Source organism: Copadichromis virginalis, linkage group LG2 (assembly GCF_057382275.1).
Source record: "Copadichromis virginalis isolate Kocher_CV1m ecotype Utaka linkage group LG2, C_Virginalis_male_GT1.1, whole genome shotgun sequence".
Taxonomy (NCBI): domain Eukaryota; kingdom Metazoa; phylum Chordata; class Actinopteri; order Cichliformes; family Cichlidae; genus Copadichromis; species Copadichromis virginalis.
In genome coordinates this window covers 34,282,045-34,309,771 of record NC_140619.1, presented here as the reverse complement: position 1 = coordinate 34,309,771, position 27,727 = coordinate 34,282,045, and the positions used below count along the sequence as shown (strand labels likewise).

At 38.5% G+C, this 27,727-nt stretch overlaps 1 protein-coding gene across 2 annotated transcripts; it reads left to right on the top strand.

The window, feature by feature from the left end:
* Nucleotides 1–870: 870 nt before the first annotated feature.
* On the top strand, nucleotides 871–27,298 carry LOC146717834 (uncharacterized). Of its 2 annotated transcripts, none has more exons than XM_085431631.1 (18): nucleotides 871–1,207; nucleotides 5,076–5,253; nucleotides 6,037–6,233; nucleotides 7,776–7,879; nucleotides 8,194–8,258; nucleotides 9,520–9,775; nucleotides 13,172–13,362; nucleotides 14,478–14,603; nucleotides 14,708–14,836; nucleotides 16,504–16,626; nucleotides 17,515–17,650; nucleotides 18,093–19,507; nucleotides 20,565–21,425; nucleotides 21,942–22,279; nucleotides 22,417–22,516; nucleotides 22,974–23,481; nucleotides 23,758–23,886; nucleotides 24,615–27,298. In XM_085431631.1, the coding sequence occupies exons 2-17, from the start codon at nucleotides 5,092–5,094 to the stop codon at nucleotides 23,871–23,873; spliced, it is 4,827 nt and encodes a 1,608-aa protein (XP_085287757.1). In that variant the 5' UTR covers nucleotides 871–1,207; nucleotides 5,076–5,091; the 3' UTR covers nucleotides 23,874–23,886; nucleotides 24,615–27,298. The 2 variants fall into 2 exon arrangements, with proteins under 2 accessions (XP_085287757.1, XP_085287747.1); XM_085431621.1 differs by having other exon boundaries at nucleotides 872–1,207; nucleotides 9,517–9,775.
* The last annotated feature ends 429 nt before the right edge of the window (nucleotides 27,299–27,727 follow it).

Below are 27,727 nucleotides of genomic sequence, written 5' to 3'. Positions count from 1 at the left end.
TAAGCATCCCAAAATGTATCCACCAAATATTTTTCTATCAATACCATTTTAATCTCTTAAAGTACATATTGTACAACTGTTCAACAATTATACTTAAGGATGTTGTATATTCTTTCATAAATCAGGCAAACTTTGCACTTTATTCACCTACATTTATAATATTTCTTTGCTAATACCATATTTTCTAATGGTGTTTTTGTTTGTGGTTGTTTTTGGTTGGTCAGTGAATATGTGCGCCTCTGCGTGTGTGTTTCTGCTGAGGTTTAATATTGAAAGTGTTATATACCTAATTCCTAATTCATTTACTACAGTTTCAAATATTATTATATAGCGTAATATACTTTGTTATTATTTATTATAATAGTCATGTAATAAAAATTATTATTATTATACACAGTTAAACTAAATATGAGACAAGCAAACACTAAATTGTGGAAAAAGGTCACTTGATCATCATTTAAATAGACATTAAGAAGAAAAATGCCCTGAAACACAACCACAAGGAAACCCACACTCAATAGCTCTTCACTAATCTCCTGTTAACATCAAACAAAAATAATTTTAAACCTGCAGATTTTTTTTTTTTTAGATTCTATGTATAGTTCAGGTGTGGTGGGTTATGTGCGTTCCTTGGGCTGAAAACTAACTTAAACAATAATGTGCAATCAACAACTTGTTGGAGGTGAAGGGAGGAAGACAGGACAGAAAAAAACTGTCCTAATATAGCATAAAATAAATAATTTTTACTAGTTTTATTTATTTATCATATTAGTATTAAACATAAAAATAAAATATATAAAGAATGTATAAAATTAAAATACAGAGCAGTTTGTTAGCAACAGTTAAATTAGCAGCATCATGTTTCCACTGGCAATGGACGTCGCTAGGGGTCATCAGAGGTTCACACCCCCGCGAGGACTTTTCCCAAAACATTCCGCCTCTACGTCACCAGCTCCCGCCCCGCTCCGCCTCGTGCCACAACGACTCCGGCTTGTCAGCTGCACGAGACGTGCGGCATCTCGTCTCAACCTATGAAAACTGTCAGTCAACGCTAACGTCTAGCTCCTCTCGCTTTAAACTTAAACGTATCTTGGCCGAATAGTGAAGAGCCGGAGCCTGGTTCTAACAGCGGGAACAGAGCCCTGTCACGCCTGCGTGTGTGCGCCTCCCCGGCGGCTGGCGCCCTTTGTAACTGAAGTAGTGAATGGTAAGTAGCTTTACTGCGTGGCTAGCTGGTAGCATCATCGCTACAGTTGTGTGTCATTCAGCGCTCAACAAACACTAATAGGCGGTAGAAAAGTTAGTTTCGGCTGGTCTTACTGCGGCTGTTACTCACTCTCTACCTCCGTGGCTGTTAAAGTGAGATTTAGTTTGAAGTTGTCATTTCTCTCGTTGAGTTTTGAACCTCGTGATCAGGCCAGGGTCCAGCTTCTGGCTCCCTGCCACCACCACCACCTCCTCCTCCTCCTCATTATTATCATTATTGTGCTACATCTGCACATGTCCACCTCATTAAGAGACTGCCTGAGACGACGTGCGTTTGTCCCTAATTAGAAATTAATGGTTATATTTCCAAAGTGTGTGTGGATAACATTCATCTTTGAGATTTTTGTTTTATCCTACCTTTATGGGGCTGTTTTGTTTTTGTAATCGTGTATTTTATTTGAGGTATTCTGTTGTAGGTTGTGTTTACGATGAGATCTACGTTATTCCAAAAGCTTGACGTTTTTAGTTGCTATAACGTTGAATTCCAAACGCCTACTTATAAACTTAAATAAGTATGGTGTGACTCGGTGAAATAAAACAGAATACAACAAACGAAATATTCCCGTTATATACAGATTAAAGTCAGATAAGTATAAACAGAAGAAAAATAAAACAGAAATAAAATTGCTTTCTAAATGTAGTGCAAAGATAACAAATATCAGATGACATTATAATGGATCAGTACGACCGAATGTAGTATTCATATTTTATCTGCTGTAATGTACTAATTGTATATCTCATCTCTTTTTTGTGTACTGACATTCAATACTTTATTTATTAAGGTGTCTTGAGCAATAGCATAAAATGATCACATTCTTTAACATCACATGTTTGATCATGGTCTTTTAATCTTTTAATCCCCTGATGTTTGTTTTTTAAAGAGTTGCTTTCTTTTGTCATGCCATTACTTTTTGTATAAGGCCTTCTGTTTTCTCTGCCTGTTTTAAAGTGGAAAGAAAAAAATAATTTGTTGTATTAATTATTAGTTTGAAGTTGGTGCCTGTTTTCTAACTTGTGGTAGATGAAATATTGAATGGCTTTCTCCATCTTGAAAGAAGAGGAAATAGATATGAGCAGGGGAAAGACAACATATGATGTTTTACTATCATGTGAAAAAGAAAGTATAGTGGTACATAGAGCAGGGCGATATGACCAAAAATATTTATCACGATATACATTTGAAAATTTGTGATAACGATATAACTGACACTAGACAAAATACTTTACAACTCCACAACTTTATTAGTGAAAAAAAATAAATCTATGTATTTTCACTTAAACAAGCAGCTGTTTTTTTTATGTGCATGAAAGTTATATAAAAATTTAACAGTGCAAATGCAAATTCCTTACTGAAAGTTTAACCAAAAGGCATTTCCAGTGGAAATTGGCCGACATATCCTCAGCATAACCATGTATAATATCCACAAAACTTAAAAAGAGGTTATACACACACAATACGGTAACATTATGTTGAAGCTCAGTACGTATCACTTCGCCAGGCTCCTGACTACGATAGCTGTAATGCTCCGACAATCCATCAAGCGGTGCGGGTTCGTAGCTTAGCAAAGTCGTACTAAAACATTTGACAGATTTTCGAGCGCCGTGTACATAAAATCGTTTCGAGGTCAGTAAACACAACCAGAATTCATACATGAGGCCCATTGGATTATAAGGGGCACTGTCGATTTTCAGAAAAATCAAAGGATTGATTTTAAGTGTGCCGTATTTTCCAAAAAACACGATAATAATGACAGCCCACTAGCATGCTCTACCAAAAATAGTGCTTTGTTGTGTATCTGACGGACGAAAGCCAAACCAGTTCCGCACTGAAGTTGCAGCATTTTTACAAACCAATTCTGGTTCATCCGTTTCATTCAACGATTTGCTTTTTCCGACATGTGCGTATGAAAACAAAGGCACTGCGCATGCGCGTTTTACCCATATTCTAACGCGATATTTCATCTTGCTATCGTTGCCCAAAATTATACCGGTATTACCGTGAACGGTATGATATGGCCCAGCCCTAATGGTACATAAAGTCCTATGACAATTTTGTCACAGGACTGTATGTGCCTGAGACCACTTGTCCACTATTGACTCTTTCTTGACTTTAGGTTGTCTGTGGAACAAAAACACTAAAAAGTTCTGTAATTTCACCCTGACAGTCATGTGCTGTATTGTGAAACGAGCACTGCATGAAAAACCAGATTTTCAACCTCAAGATCACCTGCAGATCTAACCCAATCCTGGCAGTTAACAACTGGTCATGGTCTTTGATTAGAACCTGTAATTAGTAATATGAACGATGTTGAACTATCAAACAGAAAAGTTGCCTAACCCTCCCAGGTCGAGGCTTCTCAAACTCTACTTTTCTTTTATGTTATATTTTTATCGATTAGAAATGTTAATTTACTTTTATGGGGACACTTACACTCTGAGTAATTTAAAATATTAACTATAGCTTAATAGTGATTAATCAGATGAATCCTTACTTAAAGTAATTGATAGTTGCTGCCTTTAACACTACTCAGCTTGTGCACCAGTATACTGTTTTTAGTAATGCTCAGATTGGCATGTCATCCTAATGAAACTGAAAAGACACTTAAGTCCCCTGTACAAAAGTGTTATTGTCCAGTCTTTGTAGTCACTCTGGGTGTTATGTGACTGGCTCCTCTCAGTCATAGTCGGGTATTTCTGCCAGGAAGCAGGTAATTAGTGACGTGACACGTATGCTATGACAGAAACTATGTGAGTTTGGTGTTGACAGCCTTGAGGCTGTAATCCAAGTCCAAACTGAGCTTTTAATAAACCTCTGTGAGTTTGTTTCAGGCCATTTCAGTCAGGCTTTTCTTCATTCCAATGCTCTCATCTTTAATTCTGCTTATCCGTGTCCAGGTGATGTTGTTGTTTTTTGTCTGAATTAACAAAGTGCTTGCAAATGCAATGTTTTGAACAAGAGCCTTTAAAACAGCCATCAGATGTGGCATTGTCTGAGGAAGAACCTTGACGTAAACCTGAAATTTGAGAGAGATTATATTTACTTTCAGCTTTCAGTGATGCATGAGCGTAGCAAGAAGGCTGTGTTGGGAAACACTGAGTCACAGCTGCCCAACAGTGACAACCAGTTTCTTCCTGAGGGTTCAAAGCCTTAGCAACATTCAACACAGGACGGAGTCAAAGGCAGACATGATTGAAGCTTGTTTAGATATACATGCTATCAATTGAATCCTCTGTACCAACACATGCATACGCACTTAACCTTCAAGTTACTACATTTATTTTAGCAGCAGAGTTGATTTAGGTATGACTCGTAATAAATTATACTGTAGTACTATTTGCATTTGATTTACCTACATTGTTTTGTTTATATATGAAAGATTGAAACTTAATCATGCATGGATTTCACAACCTTCCTTTATTCTTGCCACACTAATAGGCCAGTTCATGTTAAATAAAAAATATAAAAAATTGTAGAAGTAGATTGACAAATTAGTGGTAGGAAGCATTTTTATGACTAATTATAACACAGGCCACATATAAGTATATGACTGGGATTATAAATGGCCTATACTTCCTCTTTGTTCTGGTAAATCCCATGTCTTTAGAAGCTGTCTTATTCTGGATCAGCCAACTATGAATAGGAAAGGTTAGGTAGTACCATGCCTTGTGAAGCCATGCACAGTCTGTCACCCCGAGTGCTTAGAAACCAAGTGACCTTTCAGTTTAAAAAGGAAATGTTTTCTTCTGAGGGAATAAAATAAAAATGAACTTTGATTCAAGCTCTTGATATAATTTTTCCACCCTTTCAGGCCCAGGCAGAAAGAAATGAGCTGGGCTGAGGAGGACTGGACAGTAGGGCTGTCTGGACGGGTCCTGCAAAAGGTGAAGGAGCTGCAAATCCATCATGAACGGCTGTCCAGGGAAAACAAGCAGAAACAGCTGCAGCTGGACAACATCCATACAAGCCTTGAGAAGCAAACTGTGAAAGTATGAACACTTATACTGTTCCTCACACAATTTACATGACAAATAACTGAAACACAAGTATTAGTAACTTTGTGATTTGGTACTGTTGACTTTCCAAGTTTAGTTAAGGCTGTAAGAAATCATCTAACTTTGTCATGCTTCTGAACTGGACTGGATTTTTGGAGTCAGCCAGCAGGTTCAACCCAAGAACCTTGCTGCTGTGAGACAGTAGTACTAACTACTGCACCACCTAGTACCTATTATGGTTGATGTAATGCTGCCTTTTCCAAAAACAATATGCTAAATCTAGATTAACATTAGGAAATCTTCTTATTGGAAGCTCAATTTGGAAGTTATCTAAAATTTAACAAGTAGTATCTCTGTGATCAGTGAGAGCTCAGTCTCTCACTGACTGCTGACCATGGATCCACTGGCACTGGCTTAGGAAGCTGCTCCTGCCACCTGCTGTGGCATTGAGCGCTTAGGCAGACCACAGAAAAATTACATAATCTGTAGGAAATTAGTATTTTTTTATGAGTGCTTCTTTAAATGCACACTTTTTCATCGGAATTACACAAAAGAATAAAATCATGCATTAGCTTTTCAAGAAATTTTATGTAGAGAAAAAGTTGACCTACATGTTGCTCTTCAAGGAAATACAGTTCCTGTAATTTTAATCTTCTCTAAATAACATTGTGCAAATATTGTCATGAAGGGTGAGTCATCTGTAGCAGGATTTCTTTAAATAATCATTAAATATATACTTCTCCCTCTCTCTCCTTTTTCCTCCTTTTTTCTGCCAAGTATGAGGAGGTACGTGTGGAGCTGCAGTCGGTGCAGCGAGAGCTCCAAAACGTTCGGGATGAGGCCACAACAGCGGTGACGAGCAGGGACCGTCTTACGCAGGAGCTTCAGACTAAGCAGGCCCAAGTTTGCTCTTTGGAGGGCCAGCTAGATGCTGCTCGTACCCTCAACAACAAACTCACCCAGGAAATCAAAAGGTCAGCATGAGCTAAAAACCACAGAGGCAAGAAGCTTCTCTCAATTTTAAATTCATCTGGTTTTGGTATTATGTATTGTTTTCACTGAATGTTTGAAATATAGTGACGTTTGGTATTCTTAGGATAACTTAGTTTGAATTAAACTTGATAGTTAAATACAATCTGTCTTAAGGGGGCGGGGGGGGGGGGGGGGGGAGGGGGGATTTGGAAGGTAAAACTAAAACTGATTGTTGGAACTACATGCAGCACTAAAAATCAGACAATAGACATTACATTTTGATAGTATAGGAAGCTGTCTTAAATGGAGATGTCCCAGTCAGCTTTTTGGATGTTGATTGGGTACAGTCCCTATATTATTCAATCTGATACTTGCATTAGCCAAAGTAATTGTTAGATATGTTTTCTTCTGCTCTGTTCCAGTAATTTGCATACAAGTGGCTTTATTTATTTATTTATTAATTGGCGTATTGTACACTAACTGTTTATGGTTACCATACCACTTTGTTTATAATTCACTTTTGAAAAACAACAACAGGTCTGACCAAAGTGCTGTACAATAAAACTAAACATAAAAGATGAACAGAGGCCAGAGGGTAAAAAAAAAAAAACCTGACACGAATAAGACCTGTAGAAGTTAAACAATAAAGGACTACATAAAAAGCAACTTAAAAACACAGTAAGCATATCACACTGGGTCAAAGGCCAGGGAATAAAAGTATGTAAACAAGATTTTAAAATGACAAGTTAAGGAGCCTGCTTGGCATGCGGTGGCATATTGTTCCACAGTCTTGGAGCTGCAACTGTGAAAGCTCTATCCCCTCTGATTTTTCATTATATTACCAGGTTATTGTATAAAACAGAAAAGTACTATTGATTACCATATACATGTAAATAAAAACAGAATGCAATGATTTGCAAATCTCATAAGCCCATTTTTATTGACAGTAGAACATAGAAAATGTCATATTTTTCAACTTTAACATTTTACTATTTAGCTTATATTAGCTTATATTGAATTTGATTATCAAAAAGGTTAAGAAGGGTGGTTCTAAATAGCAACAGCTGGAGGAACATTTTGAACTAATTAGGTGAATTGACAGTTTCTCGGAAGTAAAAATGAGCAGAGGTTCACCAGTCAGTAAAAAAACTGCTTATATGTTCCTCAACCTAAAATTCTGAAGGCTCTCTCATCATCTACAGTACATGATGAGTTATGTTAATATTTTTTTTAAATGATTGTTGGATGGCACATATTGCTATGAATTGTGGGAGGGCATACTTTTCTTTCATAAGTGATAGCTTAGTGTAACCTTGACTAAAAGAGTTAAACCACATTTTGAAGGAACAGCTTTTCTCAGTTTGTAGAGAATTCAGCCAGCTGTTATCATTGTTTTTGCATATACTACTGGATCTCGTCCTTCAGCTAGGATGTTTACTAAGCAAATCTGACTTTTTGACCTCAGCCCTCATTTCCTGTAAGAAATATCTCCATTTCTCTTCCCACTCTAAACTCTTTCACTCTGTGTCTTCTTTCTGTGGCAGGCTGGAAGCCGAGCTAGAGAAGCTGCAGAACAGCATCAGGTCACCAGATACCTCTCTGTTTTCTACTCCCTGCTGGAATACAGGCTTGCCCTGGGAACACAATGGTACAGTTTTCTAAACTGTAAAATTATTAATTGGTTTAATCTCTATGGCAGTTTATTTCTAATATTTTATTAAAACTCTTTACAGTTAAGAGAATTAAATAGTTAAACCACCAGAGTCCCAAATGAGCAGTGGATATAAATAAACCCCCTTGAGCTACATTGCTTTCCCAGCCCTCTACTCTCTAAGGACAGTTTGTTTGTCTTTCCTCTCGTCACTAAACCACTTGGTAATTTACAGCTGTTGTTCCTGTTCAGTTTTTGTGATCGGTTGTAGGTACTAAGTTCAGTCCATATGCTTTGTTTTTGCCCTGTAGGGAGCCGACAGGAAGAGAAACAGGGGCACAGAGATGAAGGGCAGAGCCGGGCTCCTCACATCCGAGTAAGTCTGAACATGTTCTCACACTGAGCTATGTGTAAGCTAATCCAAGACTGCTGTGGATTGTAGCTGAAAGCTGATGTTCTCTACTTGGAGGATTTAACTGTCTTATTAGCAAAGCAAAACATCCCTCCTTATTTGATTAGTTTTCCTTTTAGTCTTAAGTAATTAAGTCTTTCCAAATAAGTGGCCCAGATGGCTGTAACTGTTTCTTAAATGTGAACTACTGCAGCACATGGTGCTTTAAAAAAAAAAAAAAAAACAGATGAAACAACATTGTACTTTATTTCTCTATTTTTAAACATGACAATGTAGTTAAGAGTTTTTATAGTAGGTTAAAGAGCATCAGTGTCTGTTATCAGGGTGTTATTGTATTTTTCAAATGTCATTCTGGCCTTGTGATAAGGACAGGAAGAATTCGTATTTTAAAGTTGTTCTGTCCTTATAATGGAGTTTTTTTTTCTGGTTAAATTTAGATGTTAAAAACAACACCTTGGCTCACAGCTCTTTGTTTAACAGCAAGGTTCTTTCTTCTAGTAGTCAGCTGAAAGGATAAGATTGGCAGTGTTATCAAAAATTTTAAAGGATGACCAAATCTAACTTTATATACACATTTTTAACTGAAGACCAAAAACTTTAAAAGGTGAGAAATTTATAAGTTTATTCCTAAAAAATGAGACCAGTATTTTTTTAAGAAGTATGACTTTATTTATGGGTTTAATACAAATTACGTTGTCCCAGGTTCATCAATAATAATATGTACTTCAGTGCACCTTCTGTGGAATGTTTTTTTTTTAACTTTGTACAGAGGAATATGCTGTTACAGGCTTTCACTACTCAGACAAGCTACTAAGTTATTGCTGGTTTGAGTGTTTCAGTAAAATTATGCCCTGCTTCACCTGCTTGTATTATTTCCCAACGTTCATCATAGTGTGCTGCTGCATTTGTTTGTACAGGTCTGGCAGGCAAAAGAAAAGTTTTAGGAAAATGTAACAGCAAGTCTGTGCTCTTACATCTGAACATTGACTTTTCTTTTACGATCTCTCATCCTGAAGCAGCATTTGAAATATACTAAAGGTGCTGTGCACGCTGAAGCAATTTCTCTTGAGTTATGAATAAAACAGCAGTTAGTAATTCTTAGTTGCATTAGTCTGATTGTAAAACCTTGAGTCCTTGAGCCTTGTTTTTGTCGAGCCTCTTCCTGCTCATGCTGCTCCTCTTTCTTTTTTGTCTTTGATTAAACCCTCTCTCATCCTTTCAGCAGCGGCTTCAGTTCTCTGAGATACCCACACCTTCATTGCCACAACAACAACACAAGAGCACACGCCACAGCCACTCACCCGTCCAATCGGACACCTTCTCCACTCCCTTGGGTGTGTTTCCATGGGAACGGGATGACACAAAACCTGCAGCAAGGAGGCGACCTCTGCCCTCTCCCTCTTTGATGCCGTCCTCTGATGTCACAAATCATCTGTCAGAGCAGGGGGGTTATGGGAAGGACCGCAGGACAGAGACAGACAGTGAGTGGGGATGGAATTACTCTGTGTTATCCATTTGCAAATTACAAATATATACGCACGCAACTCAGGCCAGCAGCATTTATCCTAAAACAAGATTAAAAACCTAGCTGGATTACCATAACAACAGGAGCCAGTATGGATATGCTATTATCTACTTAACTCAGTACCCCTGCTGTGAAACCACCCTCTGATTTCAAAGTTTAGATTTTCATTTGGATGTTCTGCAGTCTTCAGCAACAAAGCACACACAGCAACTTAATAAGGAGCAGATTTGACTTTTTGTTCTTCTTCTTTTTTTAAATATTACCCAGGCTTTTTTACATTAGCAAAATTAACAAAATCTAAAACTACAATCAGAGTTTGCTTTGGTAATCACAATTTTTCCTTTCCCAATAAAGGCAAAACTTGGTTACCTTGTTTTAGAGAAACCTATGCATTGTCCTGTTATGTCTATAAATTCAATTTAAAAAATGTCTTTTATGCTTCAGTGAATGAAGACTCAGTTAACATAACTGTTTAGTTATGAGATTTTTTTATGGTTCTAAAACCTATTTGGAGAGTGCTAAAAATGTATGTATTTATATAATCCCCTCTACGATAACAGTGGTTACCAACTGTCTTTGTTAATCTAGGCTTGGTTCCTTAGGCTTCGTTCGTGCTTGCATAAAAGGGGTCAGTTGACTCTTTAATTTTTTTTTCTTTTCTTTCTTTTTTTTTTACAGCTGAACATTAGAGCTCTTAAATTTAAACCCTGGTCTGATATCGTTCCATGATGAGCGATGCATAGAAATCACTTCAATTTCTGATTCAATCAAAGAAATGTAAATTGACTGCAGCAAATCGGGATCCATGTAGGTAACATCTAGATTGCACTACTAGACTGCATGGTTTTCTTTGGTGGTAACACTAAAGCAAGCCTCAACAGGTTGCCTGCTTTCAGCTGAGAATATATATCACAGTTAGAGCAAATTGCCAGTGACTCTTGTGTCCAGTTTTAATCTAAAGTCTTTCCAGTCTCAACTGCGTGCAACAGTTGAAACTAGTAATGGGTAGAAACTCTATGTAATACATAAAAGGTTCGTGTTTTGTATTTTATTTGTTAAACTGTGTCACCCTTATAAAATATATTTAAAGTAAAATAAAATCATCTTAACCTACCGTACATTAAGGCATGTTATGTTGATATAGCCACAGTGATGTCACACTGTTTAAATCACTCAAACTGAATATTTTCACTTTTCCTATCTTGGATGCGAACTCTTACTCTTACGTTATTGATAAGTGGTCAGTCAATGTGCAAACTGGATAATACTAATAATACTAGTACATGCCCATGCAGCAATATTGTTTGGTCTGTTTGTTTTTACAAACTTATATACTTAGTCACAATAAGTCAAGTAAAAGAAATAGGGGTGTTGGTTCTTGCTTGTAAATAACTAAATTGAAGATAAAAAAAATTCTGAGTAGGAAAAATTCCTCGTGTGTGTGCGCGCGTGCGCGCCAGGGTGTTCCTGTGCTGCTCTACTTTATTAATGTAATTTTAGCCTGTTGTTTTGAGGTTTCTCGACAACATCATGACCTGATCTTATCCATGATCCTATATAGATAAGATTCTTCAGAGGCCTGAAATGTACCTGTCTGTCAAGTTTGGTTGCTCCACTCCTATCTTGTAGGAGGAGTTCATGGATTTTATGTCTAATAGTAAGATGATCTGAAACAAGTTACTGAGCCTGTAAAGTCGTCAGGAAAGTTTTTACTGAGGTCACCCAAAGGAGTCACCCTCCTGCTGGACATTTGAAAAAATGCAGCTTTAAGGCACCACTGCATTTGCTTCATTTTTCACTGATGTGCATGCTGCATGCATTATTTGATTTTATCTATGATTATCCAGAATATGTTACCACTGTGATCTTTTCATACTTTGTTAGTTTGTTATTTTCAAAACTCCTTTCTAATAGCCAGTCTACCATAATTATACCATTATTCTCTCTTTATAGTACAACCTCTGGTGCTGACATTGCTAACCAACCTTGTGTCTATAGACAGGCTATTCCAGGGCCTGGGTTTATTACAGCAAACACTTAAAGCGAATGGTCAGTTTATACTGAAGGGTTTAATTCTAAGCCAAATAAAGATTTAAATAAAGGACAGATGTACAGCAAACTGAGGTCAGATGAACTCTTATTGTTTAATTTACATAATAACAACAATAGATAAAATTGCTGGCAGGTGCCATAATTAACACTGTGAGGTCTCTCTGTTTGAAATGTGTTGCCCACTTCACTCAAAATATTATTATAAGCTTTGTCCAAATGACGAAATTCTGTCAGTTTTGGTTTACCTCAGAGTGACAGCAACATCAGTAAAAGTGAACAGTGTTGTCACCATGAATCTCATGCACATGTGTAACCTCAGCTGCACTCGTTACATAAGCGGTTGTGTAGAAATGAATGGCCAGAGATTCCTCTGCCTGCTCCCAGGCCGGCTTCATGATGTAGAGTGACTCTTACTGCAGTTTGTAGTTGTGATGTAACACTGTCGCTCTCACCGGGTGTTTTTGTGTTTGTTCAGGGGAGGAAGGAGACAGGTCAATATGAAACAATAAAAGCTGCTGGGACACTGGCATGAGGGGTGGGGGTGGGGTTATAATGTTTACTTTAGGTGTGCCTTTTTGCAGCCATGTTTCTCCTGATAACAGAACATACAGTTTAGGATTTATTCTGGCTACTGGGTAGGATTTATACTTGGGGTTGTATGTAGCAAAAAAACATTGTTCCTTTTTAGATTAGCAATGGAAAAAAAATGTGATTATATTTATGTCTTTGGTAGGTAAATGTATGCCTGGAGAGATTGTAAAATGGGACAGTTAAAATATTGACAATGCATCACAAGCACACAATTGATTTTTATCCTTATTATCAGTCTCCTCCCCAGGCTGGATCTAAGTGCATCATATAGAGTTATAACTTTGATTCATTGCATCATTGTGTATAGATTGTGACCCTAAGTGTTGTTGACTGTCAGCCATCAGTTTTTTTTTGTTTTGTTTTGTTTTATCAGAAATCAAGATATTCTTAATGGTCATGGAAATGGATTTGTTTGTTTTTGCAATTATTCATTCACCTGTATTCTCTTGCTCACTCTCCACTCACTCAGCCACCATTCTGCCATTCTATGATCCCAGCTCACTGATTGTGAGCACTATTTTTTAATTAAAGGTGCTCTTTAAATTCGGAAAAAAAGTATAAATATTAGTTAACAAATGCTTATAAATTTTCTCCTATCTCTATGAGACTAACGCAGAATTTAATAAACATTCTCTGGTAACAGGATGATAAGTGGACGAAAATGGATGGTTGAAATTATTAACCATACTTCTTTCTGTCCATCTGTCAGTGTCGCCTCAAAGTCAAAGCCGTATGTCTTCTCTGGAAGAGGAGTTGCTGGTGAAGGACAGGACGTTGAAGTCCATACAGAACGAAATGACGCAAACCAAGAAGGAGCTTGCCGCCAAGGAGCTCAGCCTGCAGAAAGTCTCCAATGAGCTTAGCCTGGCACAGACACGTATGGCCCAGGACAGTGAACGGGTAAACACATGCACATATACTGCTGCTACAGGTAGTGGTGCTTCTAGTACTACTGCTGAAAACAAACATCTCATTTCAGTGATAATGTTCCATATTTTCCTGATGCTCTGGTGTTTTTTTTGACATGGCAGAGGTGTTGATCTTATTTAACAAAACATTTGTCTTCCCTGAAATATTAACATGCTCTTTGAAAAAAACTGGAAAAATGGTGGTCCTTTTTCCTGTTGTGCTGTAAAGCAGCCTAAAACCATCTGGTACGAATAAGTTGTGAGGTTGTGCTTCCCCGATTTAATTAATACCATCTCAGTGTGAGGTCGTTCTGAATCACAGTTGAAAGACTGAAATAAACTAAGCAAGTCAACCAAAGAAAAAAAAATGTAACAGATGTGTTAAAAGATATAAATGCAATCCTGGAAGTCACTCATAATTATGTTTTACAAAATGTAAACACAAACATTTGGCCATTTTAAACAGTTTAGTTACTGTGTGACTGCAGTATCTTTCACAAGCACACACATTTAAAACCCACGAAGTTATCTTACTGCTACAGTGTTGTGATTTGGGAGGAGTTCTTTTGTAGGCTTTGTTTTCACGAGGAAAAACCTCAGTAATTTTTCCATTAACAGTGCTAAATGATTAGAGCTGTTCTCACAAATGAATAATAACAGTAATAATGTTTATTTGTATAGCTAAACCAGCATTATGAAGTGTTTTATGCCCTCCATCTATTCATCCATCCAGCTTTTTTAGTGCTTCTCAATTTCAAGGTAGTGGGTGGCTTGAGCCTATCCTAGCTATCATTGGGCAAGACCCGTGTCTAACAGAGGGCCCAGAGAGAGACATACAGCAATTTATGCTCATATTCACACATGGAGTGTATGTGTTAAAACTGCCTATAAGTTGGAACTTTGGTTTGCATCAGGACAAAATTCTCAGAGATTTAATCATCTCAAGTCATAAGCAAATTAAATGCAAAAGATTTGGTTTGGTGATAAGAAGTCAAACACATCAGTTTTCACTGACATTGAACAGTATGTACCTGATGTTAAGTAATATCAGATGTATCATATAGAGCAAAACTCGGGTAAACAGCTGCATATGTTTTCCCATGACAGGCGTCGGGAGCTGAGCAAAGACTGAAGCAACTACAAGAGGAGCTTAAGTGTCAGAGGCAAAATGCAGAAAGCAGCAGACTGCAACACCAACAGCGTACCAAAGAGCTGGAGAAACAACATCAGAGGGTGAGATGAACATCAAAGCAAGGGAAAATCATTTTTCATTTGATTTCCTTTTTTCCATAGATTGATGGATTCTTTTGGGGGGGGGGGTTTTGGTGTGTTTCTAGGATTTGACAGAGCTTCAGAAGGAGAGGCAGTGTCTGGAGAAGCAGCATCAACAGGAAGTGAATAAGCTCAACCAGGAGCTTCAACAAGCTAGAACGCTCCACAATGCCCTGCAGGCACAGGCTGACAAGGTACATGCGCACACATGTACAAGTATACGCTCAAAATATTACACATTAACCAGACCAACAAGTCCTCTAACATGCATACAAATGCATTTATCAAGATAAAGTTGCTATCAGCACTGGAAACCAAGGACCAAAAAGATATGACATACTGTTTTTGTTTATGCTATTATTTATAATTATACTATTATACATTCATTACCTTTCCTGTTTTTAGTATTTCCTTTCTCTGTCCTTCTCCCATCTTACCTTTTGCTTGTCCTGGGACTGTTTTTATTATATGGACCCAAGGTCAATGAATTTATCGCACTTTTTCTCCCACACTTTCTGCGTGCCTGTGATGTTTTCTCTCTCTCTCTCTCTTTTTCACTGTCTTCGACTCTGTGTTTCTGATTTCTCTCCCCTCCACCTGCTCTCCTCTCCGCTTCGTCCTCCTCTCCTCTCGGTTTCTCCCCCAGTGGAAAGGTTGAGCAGAGAAGGTAATGACAGTGTGACCGCTCAGTTTTTCTTTGTTTATGGAAGCTTGAACCACTCGGAAACTTGGAACTTGTGTGTGAGAAATGGAGTGCTCAGCAAAAGAAGGCGTGAAACAGTGGCTGTGGGATGACGGTGAAAGATTTGTATGAAGCGTTTTAAGGCATGTTGCATGAATGCAGAGTGCAAATTTTGTTTGTGGTTAAAAACCTTTTTTAAAAATTATACTTTGGAAGTCTTTAACATAAAGGAATGATGTGGCACTAATTTTTTTATTAGATTAAAAAAAATCTCTAAGAAAATAAATTTAGTCCATAACCTTCTGTGTATATATAAATACCGTCTTAACAATAGCTATTCAGTTTTACTAGTGTCCTTTAAACGTTATTGTAAGCTCTTTGTGAACCACACAGGTGTTATCTTGTATCTGATAAAGCTATACTGTGTAAATTAACAATAGAAGCACAGTTTCACATACAAGGTCAGCAACATTCAGCTGCAGGTAATGAGCACTTTATACAGGCCTTTGTGGAATTTGCGTCGTACTATTTGTTTTTTGTTTTTTGTGCATGCATGAAGTTTCAGTTATGAGAATCCAATACCTGATTAATGTGTTTTATAGTTTCTCTTTAATTCTTTTTACATATATTGAAATTCACTAAGTGAGCTGATAAAATCAGTATCAGATATTTTCAGATTTGATTGGTTGTTAAACTACATGTGACATTTCATTGACTGAGAATTACTGGGTCACTCAATATTGTAACAAAACCAAGTGACTAATTAGTGACCAATACAAAAAAGTTTGTCTTTAAAGAGCTACACTGAAGTTAAAAATAATTAATTAGCAAATAATTTACTCAGTACATTACAATATTGCTACATATATACAGTTATATGAGTATAACGTGTAGAATTTTTAGATGAGAACTGGTGGGAAGCTAATCTACTTGAGTCTTTGCTGATAACCCTGAGAGAGGCAGAGGATATGTTAGACACATCGATATCTGTCCTGCTTCCTGTTCCCTTCACTGGCTATGATTCCTGCACCTGAAACAAGGCAAACAAGTCATTCCCTTTTTTTCAGTTCTCCTATTGTTTTTGCTTTTTCTTCCCCCTACTTTAATTTCTTTTTTTAAATACCTTCTCTGTTGTGTTGTTTGGATTCATTCTCACTATTTCGCTATTCCCTCTGTCAGCTTTCTCTACAGAAGCAGGCGCTGGAGAAAGAGTTGGAGACTCTGAAAGAGAAACTGAAATGGACGGAGGGACAGCTGAAGGAGAGCCAGAAGAAAGAAGCACAGACACAAGCCAAACTGACGGTAACACATAGTGATCATCAACTGATACATGCAGACGTTGTTAGGAGTCAGGGCCTGCATTAATTATTCATTAGATGAGCAATGGGTAATGACCATCTTATGTGCCATATGTTAGTCAATAAGTGTGGATCCAGCTCCATCATTATGTTTTATTAAAGATATCGGATTAGCGTTATCCTCACTGTTATTTAGTTGTGTCTTGTAATACTTGTAATACTACACACATCAACACTGACACAAATACAAGAAAACAGCCTTTGAATGGCTGTCTGTTGTAGTGCCCACTAGTGCCCACTGACTTACCTTGGCCAACAGGCCCTGGAATGAACTTTACATGATTAAAAGTCTTAGTAAAGCCTTTCTGATGCGCAAGGACATTTGCTATTGTTGTGCAGGTTCCAAATTAACATTTACTATTGTATTGCACCCCGCTAAGCTGAGAGTGCAGAAGATGTAAAACGCCCACATTTTTAGAATTTGTAGCAGTTCTTTACATGTTCATAAGCTTGCAACATAGTTCGTACTAATACTGCCTTCATCTGTAGCTTGTTTGTGGTTTCTAGCTGTTGAGACACTGTGTTTGGGTTGCTCTTAATCCATTTATATTACACACAGCATGTCCTCATCTGGCAGTCTTCTTGCACAATTGATAACATTTATAGTCCAAATATCACAAGGTCGAAAATATAGACTGACATTAAAGATGTCATGGCAGACATATTTTGGAAATCAATCAAATTTTCTGACAGATATTTGAAAAAGAGGCCTTAAAAGTCCATCGTTGGTCATGAAGATTCCCTCCAGCTAAGCTGAACACTTAAAAATCAGTAAGTTTGATTTGACTGGATTCATCCCACCTCATTTGACTAATTTTGCTCTTTGCATTAGGAAGCTGTGCGTGAGGCAGAGGGCGTGGCTGTGACTCTGGAGCAGAGCAGGAAGCGAGAGCGAGCTCTGGAAGAGGAGGGGAGGAGACTTGCAGATGAGCGAGCTGACACCCTGTGTCTCCTGAAAGAACTACAGGGTGAGGCATAAACTGTGGGGATGAAGCCAAATCTGTTTATTAGTCATGGTAGATTGGAGTATCTTGTCTTTCCTCCCTCCACAAGAGTCAGGGTTTTGGAGTCTCACATGCTTAACATGAGCTTGTTGTACTGGTGTCCTTTAGTGGGCTTATTGTGATAATGCTGCCCTGTAGTAATTTATTATTTTGTGCAGCAAAAAAGGGAGATTGATTACTGAAGAGGGTGAATCCTAGATTGTGCATGACAGTTATATACTCAATGTCTTTCACGCATAAGTCTTATCCCAGTGCTGCTCCCTGCTGGTTAGTGATAGATGAATGTTATCCTTTTAAAAATACACTTAACTTTTCCACTACTGCACATGTTTATTAGAAAGAGAGCACATGTTTATTAAGTTTTTTTGTTTGTACATATTAAAAATGTTTTTCCTTTTAATTCTAGAGCAAAAGTCAGCACCTCCTCCACAATCTGTGCAGTTTTGCCCTGTTGGACAGAGTTTTTCATCTCAGTCTTCCTCATCTCATTATCCTCGACCGTCAGCCCAAACCAAGAGGCCTTCTTCAAACCGAGCTGAGCAGAGGAGGGAAGAAGAGGATGCACAGGAGAGAAGGACAGATATCAGAGCATCTTATTCTTCTGACAGAGAGCCAGGAGAAGGAATTGACTCGGAACACATCAGTGCCCTAATCTCCCCAGACTCCTCAGAGTGTTTAAAGAGAGCAGGAGACAAAGGGAAAATTAATGAAGAGGAGAACAAAGTTATAAATGAGGCAATAGAATGTGACGTCTCTCATACTCCCATCAACAACTCTAACGCTAAAGATCTTGATAGAATGATCAGTCTTGAGCACTCACCTAAGACACAAAATTTGACCCTTTCTGCAGAAAAGACACCTGCTCTCAAGTCTGAGCAGACCGTTCCCTCTGAAGACCTCAAAAAGGAGAATGCAATGCTCCGTTCAGAGCTTCAAGATGTACGAGAAGAACTGCAGAAACGACTAGAGGACCTGGAAGCCCAACGAAGAGCTGAGACAGAAGCCAGGACCCGCCTTAAACAGCTTAGCCGCAAACACACCAGCCAGGCTGCAGAGAAAGAGGAGAAAGAAAAAGAATGGAAGACACAACTGGAGACTGAAAGAGCTGAGACAGAGAGGCTGAGGAGGGCGATGACTGCTTTGGAGGCAGACATAGAGTGTGTAAAGGAGAGGGGAAGCGAGCAGGAGGAAGAGAAAAACAAAGAACAACAAGATAGGGAGAGTGAAATGGTAGAGCTTAATATTCAGCTTAAAAAACAGCTGGCGGAGGTGAAAGCTCAGCTGGCTTTAGAGCGAGAAGAAAAAAAGAGAGAGGAAGAGGAGAGAAGCCAAATAATAAACACAGATGCTAATGTAAAGGAACAGCTGAGCATGATGGTGGCAGAACTTAAAGCTCAAGTGGAAGAACTGAAGCAAAAAAGAAAACACACACAAGAAGAGAAGCACACAGATGCAAACACTCCCCTGACGTATTTGACTCTTCGTGATGACAAGCTCAACTCCAACATCAATAGCTGTGGCCACGCACTCCTGCCTTCACCAGAGCAGCACCTCCTTTTCTGCCAGTCCACCAACCAACACAACATGCTTGTTTCTCAGACAGCAGCAGGCATCATCCAAGAAAAGAGCAATGTGATAGATGCCGAGCACTCTCCTCTGTCAGATGATGTTCAGATGGGCCAAATAGCCTCAGACCCCCAGAAGGCTGAGCCTATAGCCTCTAATTTGGTGAAAGAGGTGGAGCGAGTGAAGAATGAGAATTCAAAGGAGACAGAGCGTGCTAATCAGTGTCAGATTAAACTGGAGGCCCTGCAGAGCCAGGTAAATGATGCTGGATATAGAGATTAGTGCACTACATTTCTCAAACCTAAGTATTTCTGTATTAAACAGTCACTCTCGAATGTTCTGCACTTCTGAACAGCTTAATTCATGTCTCATCACTGTACTTTCGTTTATCGCTAAATCTTGAATTCATACTCTGCTCAAAAAAATTATGGGACACTTTGAAAACACCAGTTGGCACACTGTAGGTCATTTTGTAGCACTCTAACAGTGCACATGCTCTTCCTCATTGCACAAAGGAGCAGATTCTGGTGCTGATGGGTTACAACCTTCTATGGCTCTGTCCAGCACTCCTAGCGTAACTGCACGTCTCCCTCTCTGCTACTTAACCGACCAAATTAATAGTCCTGAAGGTAAAAAAAAAAAAAGAAAAAAGAATAAAGTGTTCCTTTATTTTTTGAGCAGTGTATGAATCGTGTTATTGTAAAGCACAATATTAAAATTAGGATATCACTGATCTCACTGAAGTAAAAAAAAAAAAAAAAAAAAAAAAATCAAACGTTACTTCCTTCTGTAAGTTATTTAAGAAATAAGATGGCCACTAAAGGTTACGAAAGAGTTAATTAAGATTTGCCAGTCAAAGACAAACAAAAAGCAGGCAGTAAAAAAGAAAAAGAAAATACAGAAAAGTATAGGAGTCAATAAAACAGTTGCAAACTGTTTAAATGCAACCCGAGCAGATAGATAAGAAGACTTCAGGTATCAGTTCAGTGCTAATCTGAGAAGGTAAACATCAGTCCTGATAGAAGCAAAGTAAACTCTGCATATCCAGTAAGGTGACCTGAGTCTCTGTGTGGCCCTGATTTACAAGTGGTCATAATGATTTAAATTTACAACAGCAAATTCACTGCATTTATACACATTTTTCCTCAAGGAAGTAAGATTGGTTAAGAAAAAGGCCTTTGGTTTGCTTTTTTAAAATGTGTTTTGTGCTGTGAGCTGTGACCAGTGAAGTGCAGACCCCAGTGGTATTTTTACTTTCTCTAGTCATCATTTCTTCTTCTTTTTTTTTTTTTCAACCTTCTCTTCTTGTCAGGTGACACGTCAGACGCAGCAGCTGACCATGGCCTTTGAGAAGCAGAGTCAGCACATTGCAGGCCTTCTAACTGAGCTACAAGAGAAGGAGAGCGCCCTCCAAAGCCAAAAACAGGAACTACTACAATGCAAGCAAGAGCTGGATGAACTAAAGAATGATAAAAAGGATGAGGTGAAGATGATGGTCAAAGAGGTGGAGGAACAGATACAAAGTGAAGAACAGGGAGATGAGAAGCCGGTGGAGAATTCAGAGCTCTCACTAAAACAGGAAATGGAGAGTAGAGTCACCTGTCTAATTGCAGAGTCACTGCCTGAGAGTGACTTGAAAGCACAGTGTGAGGCAAGTCAGCCAGAGACATGTGATACTCAAACGGCAACACCTGATAGCAGTGAAGAAGCTAATAAAACAGGGGACCAGCATCCTGAATCTATAGACTCGAACAAAACTCAGAGTAACCCTGACTCTGCTTGTGTGATGGTAGAGACTCAGTGCGGTCAAAGCGCTAAAGAAGCAGATATCCTTACTGAACTGCTCACTCTCAGACGGGAGAATCAGCTGTTGAAACAAAGAATTGAGGGCCTGACCATCTCTGACGCACAAAACCCGACATTACAGACTGACGCTGAAAATCAAGAGGATCCAACACAAAGCCAAAACACACCAAACGCTGCACTGTCCTGCTTGGCAGAAGACGGGACACTGAGTCTGCTGAATGACGTCATGACTGAGGGACTGGAGTCAAGTATGAATGAGGAAGAAGATGAAGGACAAGATTTAAAAAAGGAAGACCAAATAAACACAAGAACTGAAGAAGACCTGGAGGAAATGTCTGAGGTGCATGTAACTCAACTACAACAACAGGTAACGGCAGTGATTTTTCTCCTTCAGTTATGTGAAAAGATGAAAAGTGACAAAAATATAATAGGTTAGTTGTATAGGACTTAAAATTATACAGGTGGGCTAATGGAGAACGAGACGCTAGATGGTAGTCTTAACTAGTGGATATATTTGGGTAATGGCACGATTTTCATCATTTTGGCTCTGTACGCTGCCAGAGTAGATTTTATATAAAGCAGTTAAAATCCAGTTGAAGTAGAGTCTTTCTACTCAAGGGCTTAAACAAAAATATAATTTAGAAATTGCAAATATTTATAGATACCCTCCCCTATTTTTAGGGGCTTAAATTGTAATTGGACAAATTAATACGACTCTTTCGCAGTACTGAGTATCAAATGATTTATGACATTAAAATATTCAATAAGATCTGTATTGCTGAATATAGAATTACTTTTTTAATAATATTGTGGATTTTATTTGTTTTATATTTAAGTTTTATGTCCGATTGATTCAGTCTACTGTCATTCTCCTTCTGTCCAGGTGGAGGCACTGCAGATAAGGGTACGAGCTCTCTCTGAGGAGACCCAGCAGCAGGCAGAGGAGCTTGCTGTATGGAGACTGGCCTCCCAAACAGCACCAACATTTGAGGAATGTGAAACCCATGAACTGACCTCTGCTGTGACACAGTCCCAGTCAAACCAGGAGCAAACAGATGAGATGACCCAGTGCTCGCCTCAAACTCTACCTGTTCAGGATTCGGTTCAGACACCCACACTGGATAGACAGAAGAGCCAGGAAACCATCACAGTCATCAGAGAAGACGAGTTACTCGTTTCCTGCTCCTCCAACAGACTTCAGGGCCGCATGTTGTTCTCCAGGTAACACACAACACTCTGTAATCACAGAGATAACTTGTAACTGATCACACCTCTGTGTCTGTGTGTGTTAAACGCATATATTAAGTATATTTGTACAGGTATCAGCTGGGATTAACTTTTGCTTGTTTTACCACAAGACTGCAGAACAGCAACCTTGAGGAACCAAAGAGCCTCCATCCCTTTAAAACTGCTGAAATTTTTCAAGAATACAGACAGGACACTGCCACGGCTGACCAGGTGATTTTTATAAATTGTCACTCACTTATGTACCAGACGGCTAATTGTCATTATGTAATTTAGTGTAAATTACAATGAAAAAAAAGAGTCCTTTAAATTAAATAATTCCAGATAATTGCTAGTGGGATCTAGGAAGTCTTTTAGCCAGTGCACATAAAGGCATTTCTGTAGAGAAGTAAGCCTACATATTTGGGGAAATTTATTTTTAATAATAAATGGGCCAGAACTGAGCTGCTCCTGTTGTAAATAGCAATTCTTATCATATTAGAGAAATTTAAAATAGATGTTTTGTTTACCTATAAAATAAAGCATTTGTACTTTTACACCTGAACTTAAAACACCTGTCTGCCCTCAGTACTGAATAAAATGCAATGGTTTTCAGTTAGGCATATGCGTTTATTTGTTTACCAGATTAATTATTAATTCTTCAGTCACTTTGTTTTGTCTCTTGACTCAGGAATCTGAAAAAGAAAACCAGGAGATTAACTTCACACAATGGTCAGATAATTGTCCAAAAGTAAGAAGAGACAGTCAACTCATCCAAATGACATTGGAGAAAATGGCTCAACATCACTCAGGCGAAGTCTGTGAGCCAGATTCGACCAAAACAGAAGCCAAACTAAACACAACGACTAATTCCTCAGACAGCGTTGTCAAGATAGAAATGAAAAGTGTCAGCAGTCAGACAGAGGAGAGTTTGAATCCTCGTGGCATTTCAACAGTATGTGTTAACACTCAGACTGAGGAGGAGGAAGAACAAGGTTCAGTGGATTCCCCTCCTGTGTCTCCTGTCCAGTTATCTGCGGAGGCGGCGTCAGACAAAATCTTGTTTTCTGGTTCCTTCCCCATCCCGGCTGACCCGGCACGTCTGGCTGAAAGAATTCGCCGCAACAGGACGCAGCTGTCAGCTGCCTTTGACGACACAGAATACGAACCCTACGGCCTGCCGGAAGTCGTCATGAAAGGTAACTTTGTTGTTTGTGGGCCTGTAGAGTGAAATATGGAAAAGTAATTAAAGTTATTTTGGAGGGAGTTGCGTAAAACTTTTTTACCAATTAGTACAAAATTCTTCTCACAGCCGAGTCACCAGTTGATATTCATAAGTACATACAGTCTCTGAGTGTTTGATTCCCTGTGGATTACCTGTTTGTGTTCCTTGTCTCTGTGCTTTCTCGCTCTGATCTATTTTCTACTAACTCTTTTATTTAACCCTCCGTCTTTTTCCCCTCTCCATCCTTTAGGTTTTGCTGACATTCCCAGTGGTCCTGCATGTCCCTATATTGTGAGAAGAGGTTTGTTGGGCACCGCTGTAGTACCTGTCTCCCAGAAAGACGCAGAACAGGACGAGACGGATTAAAACACAGCAAGAGGTAAACTCCAGACACTATTAAAAAAAACAAAAACATTTTCAAATAGATTTAACATCCCAAGATATTAACAAAAAATAAAATAAAAAATCAGGTAGTAAGAATATACCTCCAAGTCCTTGGATCAAGTAGATCCAGATCAACTCTAAAGGTTAATTGGTTCAAACTTCGGTCAACACCCATGTCTGGTCCATAATTGCATATTTTAGTCTCTCTCATTCACTTTATAGGGGGAAGATGAAAATCTGTCATGATAAGTTGGGCAAATGTGATGACTCCCTGTCTCCAGCAGAGGGATCTCACTTACTTTAAGGAAAAAGCTGTTAATACTTGTATTGTCACTACTTTTTGTTGTTTGTTTTGCTTTGTTTTTTTGTTTTTTTTTTTCAGGTTTGAAGCTAATTTGTTTTACTTAGTGCAAACACACAGGCACCAATAGTTTAGAATTTATGTGAAATACAGAAACCAGAAACAAATGTTGATGCTTATCTGGTTGCTTTTAATTTAACAAGATCACCATGTGAGTCATGCGTCTTTTTGGTGGTTTACACCTTTTTTTAAAATATGCTTCTTATTCTAAACAGGGAAAAAATCATCACAGCCTTTAATATTTATCATAACAAAGGAAAATCAGGAGATATTCCATATAACTTGGTTGAATCGGTTGAAAGGGATGTGAATTTGACCCAGGACTAAAGTACTGCCTTAAATGTTCTTGTTTTTGCATACAGGTTTTTTGCAGACCTGTTGGAAACACCTGACTCACCTTGGCTTTACCATGAACCTGAATAATGGACAACAGCCGCTGCACAACAGACTCAAAGCAATTAAAACATTGAAACAAACACAGGAGCAGTTTAAAAAGCTGCAATCAGCTGTGGACTTCTTTACGTGTGTGTGCAGGAAACTAGACCTGCACTGACAGAATAAACACCTCCCCTGTGGATCCAAAAATGTTTTAATGGCCTCTAGTTTATCCACAAATTACCACATGGAGACTTTGCTGTCCATCACAATGGTGTCACTTTACACCCACCTGTATATTTAGGTACTGAGGTGGTGGTTTAGTGATGCTTGTTGATGTTTCTTGAACCACTTTTCCAAAGGGATTGTTTAGTTTTTCGTAACTCAGAATTAAGTTATGGGCCTAGCCCGTTCTTACTTTGCATGAAACGGTGCCTAGTTGGTGTTTTTCTAAACAAGCACTTGTCAAGATAAGTTTGTTTTTCAAAAGGGTCAAGCCAAGGAAGGCCTGTTGTGGCAAATATGTTTGAATCTTTAAACCATTTCAGGTGGCTTATTTTTGGACACTTGAATGTGTTTTCGTAGAGGGGAGGTGTTAGGAAAAAAATGTGTGAAAACATAGTGTGAGTGTATGAATTATTAGCTGTGAATTTGCACCTTTGTGTCCCTATCTTGGTGTTTCTGTTTGTCTCTGTGTGGGGGGGATAGAGAGAGACTGGGATAAGCTTGTCTATGACTCAGTGTAACCTGGATTGGTTTCCGCTCCATGTATGGTGATACACACTGCATTCCCACTCTCCTCCCTCTCCCGCTCTGCTTCTGTGTCTTACACTAAAGCACTCTCAGTAGTTACACAAAACAAAATTCCCATAAACTAAACATGTGAAGCTTTTCTTTGTTAGAATTAGATGAACTAAGCTGGTGTCTTATAATGAATAGCTTTTAATTTATTTTCTTTTTTCTCTTGCACATTTGTAGATAACATGTAAATCGTTTTGTAGTTGAGTTGGGAGAAATGTCAAGTTTGTTATGTACCCTAAAACAGCAGATTTTCACCATTGTGTTTACAGGATTTGATCTGGTAAAGGATAGGTTCTTAATTCTACTTAAAGTTATACTCACAGGTCCTCACGTACATTGAAGGAGTTGCATGTTGTAGTTAAGTTTGGTAAGGTTGGTACCAAAGGTTGGTATGACCCTTGAACAGACTCTGACTCTGTGGAATATTTACTCTAGACACTTGCAGCCATATTTCCAGAACTAATTCATAAAATTTTCTTTGTGTTGCGATAGCTACTTGCGTGCCAGCTGGCTGTGTGGATGCCAGTCAGTCAGAACAGTTCCTGGAGAGTTTCTGTTTTCTCTCGGCTCTTCTGTTTACCCCCTTGACATTTGGCTTAACAGACAAAATGACACCAACACCCATGCTAACTTGCATATTAGTATATCTTACTTGGCTATGTCACTGTAAACAGTTCAGCCACAATAAGGTTCCCTTCTTGCCTTCAACAAAGCTCTCAGCACAGACGCTGGACCTCTGGGGTGTCCATGGTGTTTGGCACCAGGATGTTGACAGCAGATTATTTGAGTGGGGCTTCCATGGATCTCGATTTTTCTTGCATGTCCTGCGGCTTCTTAATTGGATTTAGATGTGGGAAATTTGGAAACTTTGCCATGCTCCTCGAGCTGTTAGAGAAGTTTTCTCAATGTAATAGGGATGGGCAACCATGTTAAGGGTGGTGTTAATGTGTCAAAGTAACACTCACGTGGCTGACAGGACCCCAAGTTTCCCTGGATAGCATTATAATCAGATAGTCAGGTTTATTCTTTTACCTTAGACCAACACTTTTTTTTCTGAAGATATATTCATACCCTTGACTCTCTGTTTGTATCAACTTTTAAGGAAGTTAGATAAAAGTGAATAATGCAACTTTGATAATAAATGATGATTGTGCCCTCCGTTATAAAATTTGTGGGTCAGAATGTTTGGGCCAAAAATGGACCAAAAATAAAGAAAATGCAGAATTATTATGTTGCAAGTACAGTACCTGCTGCAATCCACTAGAATGAATACATGAATTTTTACATTCTGGTGTAACCCACCACGTGGACATCCAAAGTTCATGTTTATAGGTTAGAAAATGTCCAGAGAAAGGTGAGCTTAAATCAAAAGGAAACAAAAGGAGGGAATTTCATTTACAAGTCCAGCTTCCAATTTTAATTTCAGCTTAGCCATTTATGAAATGCTTTGCTGTTAAGGACAGGAGGAAGTGGCCATTTATTTGGTTATATAGATAACAAGATATGAGTATAATTTTAAAGTAAACTATATTAAAAACAGTGAATCTCTCCTTTAACCCTGGCTGTGCTTTCCTCCAGTGATTTTTAGTTTGCGTCACATTTGTTTAAAATGGAGCGATTTTTGTTTTTATGTTTACATTTTATTTAATGGTAGAGTACTTTTTGTTTGTAAAGTTGTGACACACACACGCAAACACCTCACCTCACTCTCAGCCGCCTTCATAACTCTGGGATCTGTAGTCTTTTGGCGCCGAGGTCTGACCCTGAGTGGGGAAACTTAAATTGTATTTGTTGCCTTGTTTTGGACACTTTTATGTGAATGTATCTGTGTTGTGTTTGTGATTAGAATAAAAGGTTTGCTTTTATTAAACCGCTGTCTCTCTGAGCGCTATGTTGGGCTGTGTGCTTTGTATTTCAAGGTCTGTTTAGTTAGCTGTGTGAGAGAATATTTTTGTTTTTACTGCTTGCCTACAATTAAGTCTAAATGAGTGCCACGGTCCAATGAAGAGAGCCTCAAAGTGTTTTTTAAGTGGAATATCTTGGTTAAATCACATAAGTATTTCCGCAATTACCAAAGTCCTCTCCCTTTGCCTTTCAGTCATGAATGTGTTGTTGACAAGGTGCTGAAAGCATACAAGAAGCAGACTTGAATCAAACACTTGAACTGAAGAGTTATTCTTTTCCAACTTTAGAGCCTGTGTTGTTTAATGATGCAATTCTGCCCCTAGTGAATGAAAAACTGTGTCTGCAGTAACTGACTGTGAAGAAACAAGTGTCTCTTTGCTTCTTAAAAAGACGG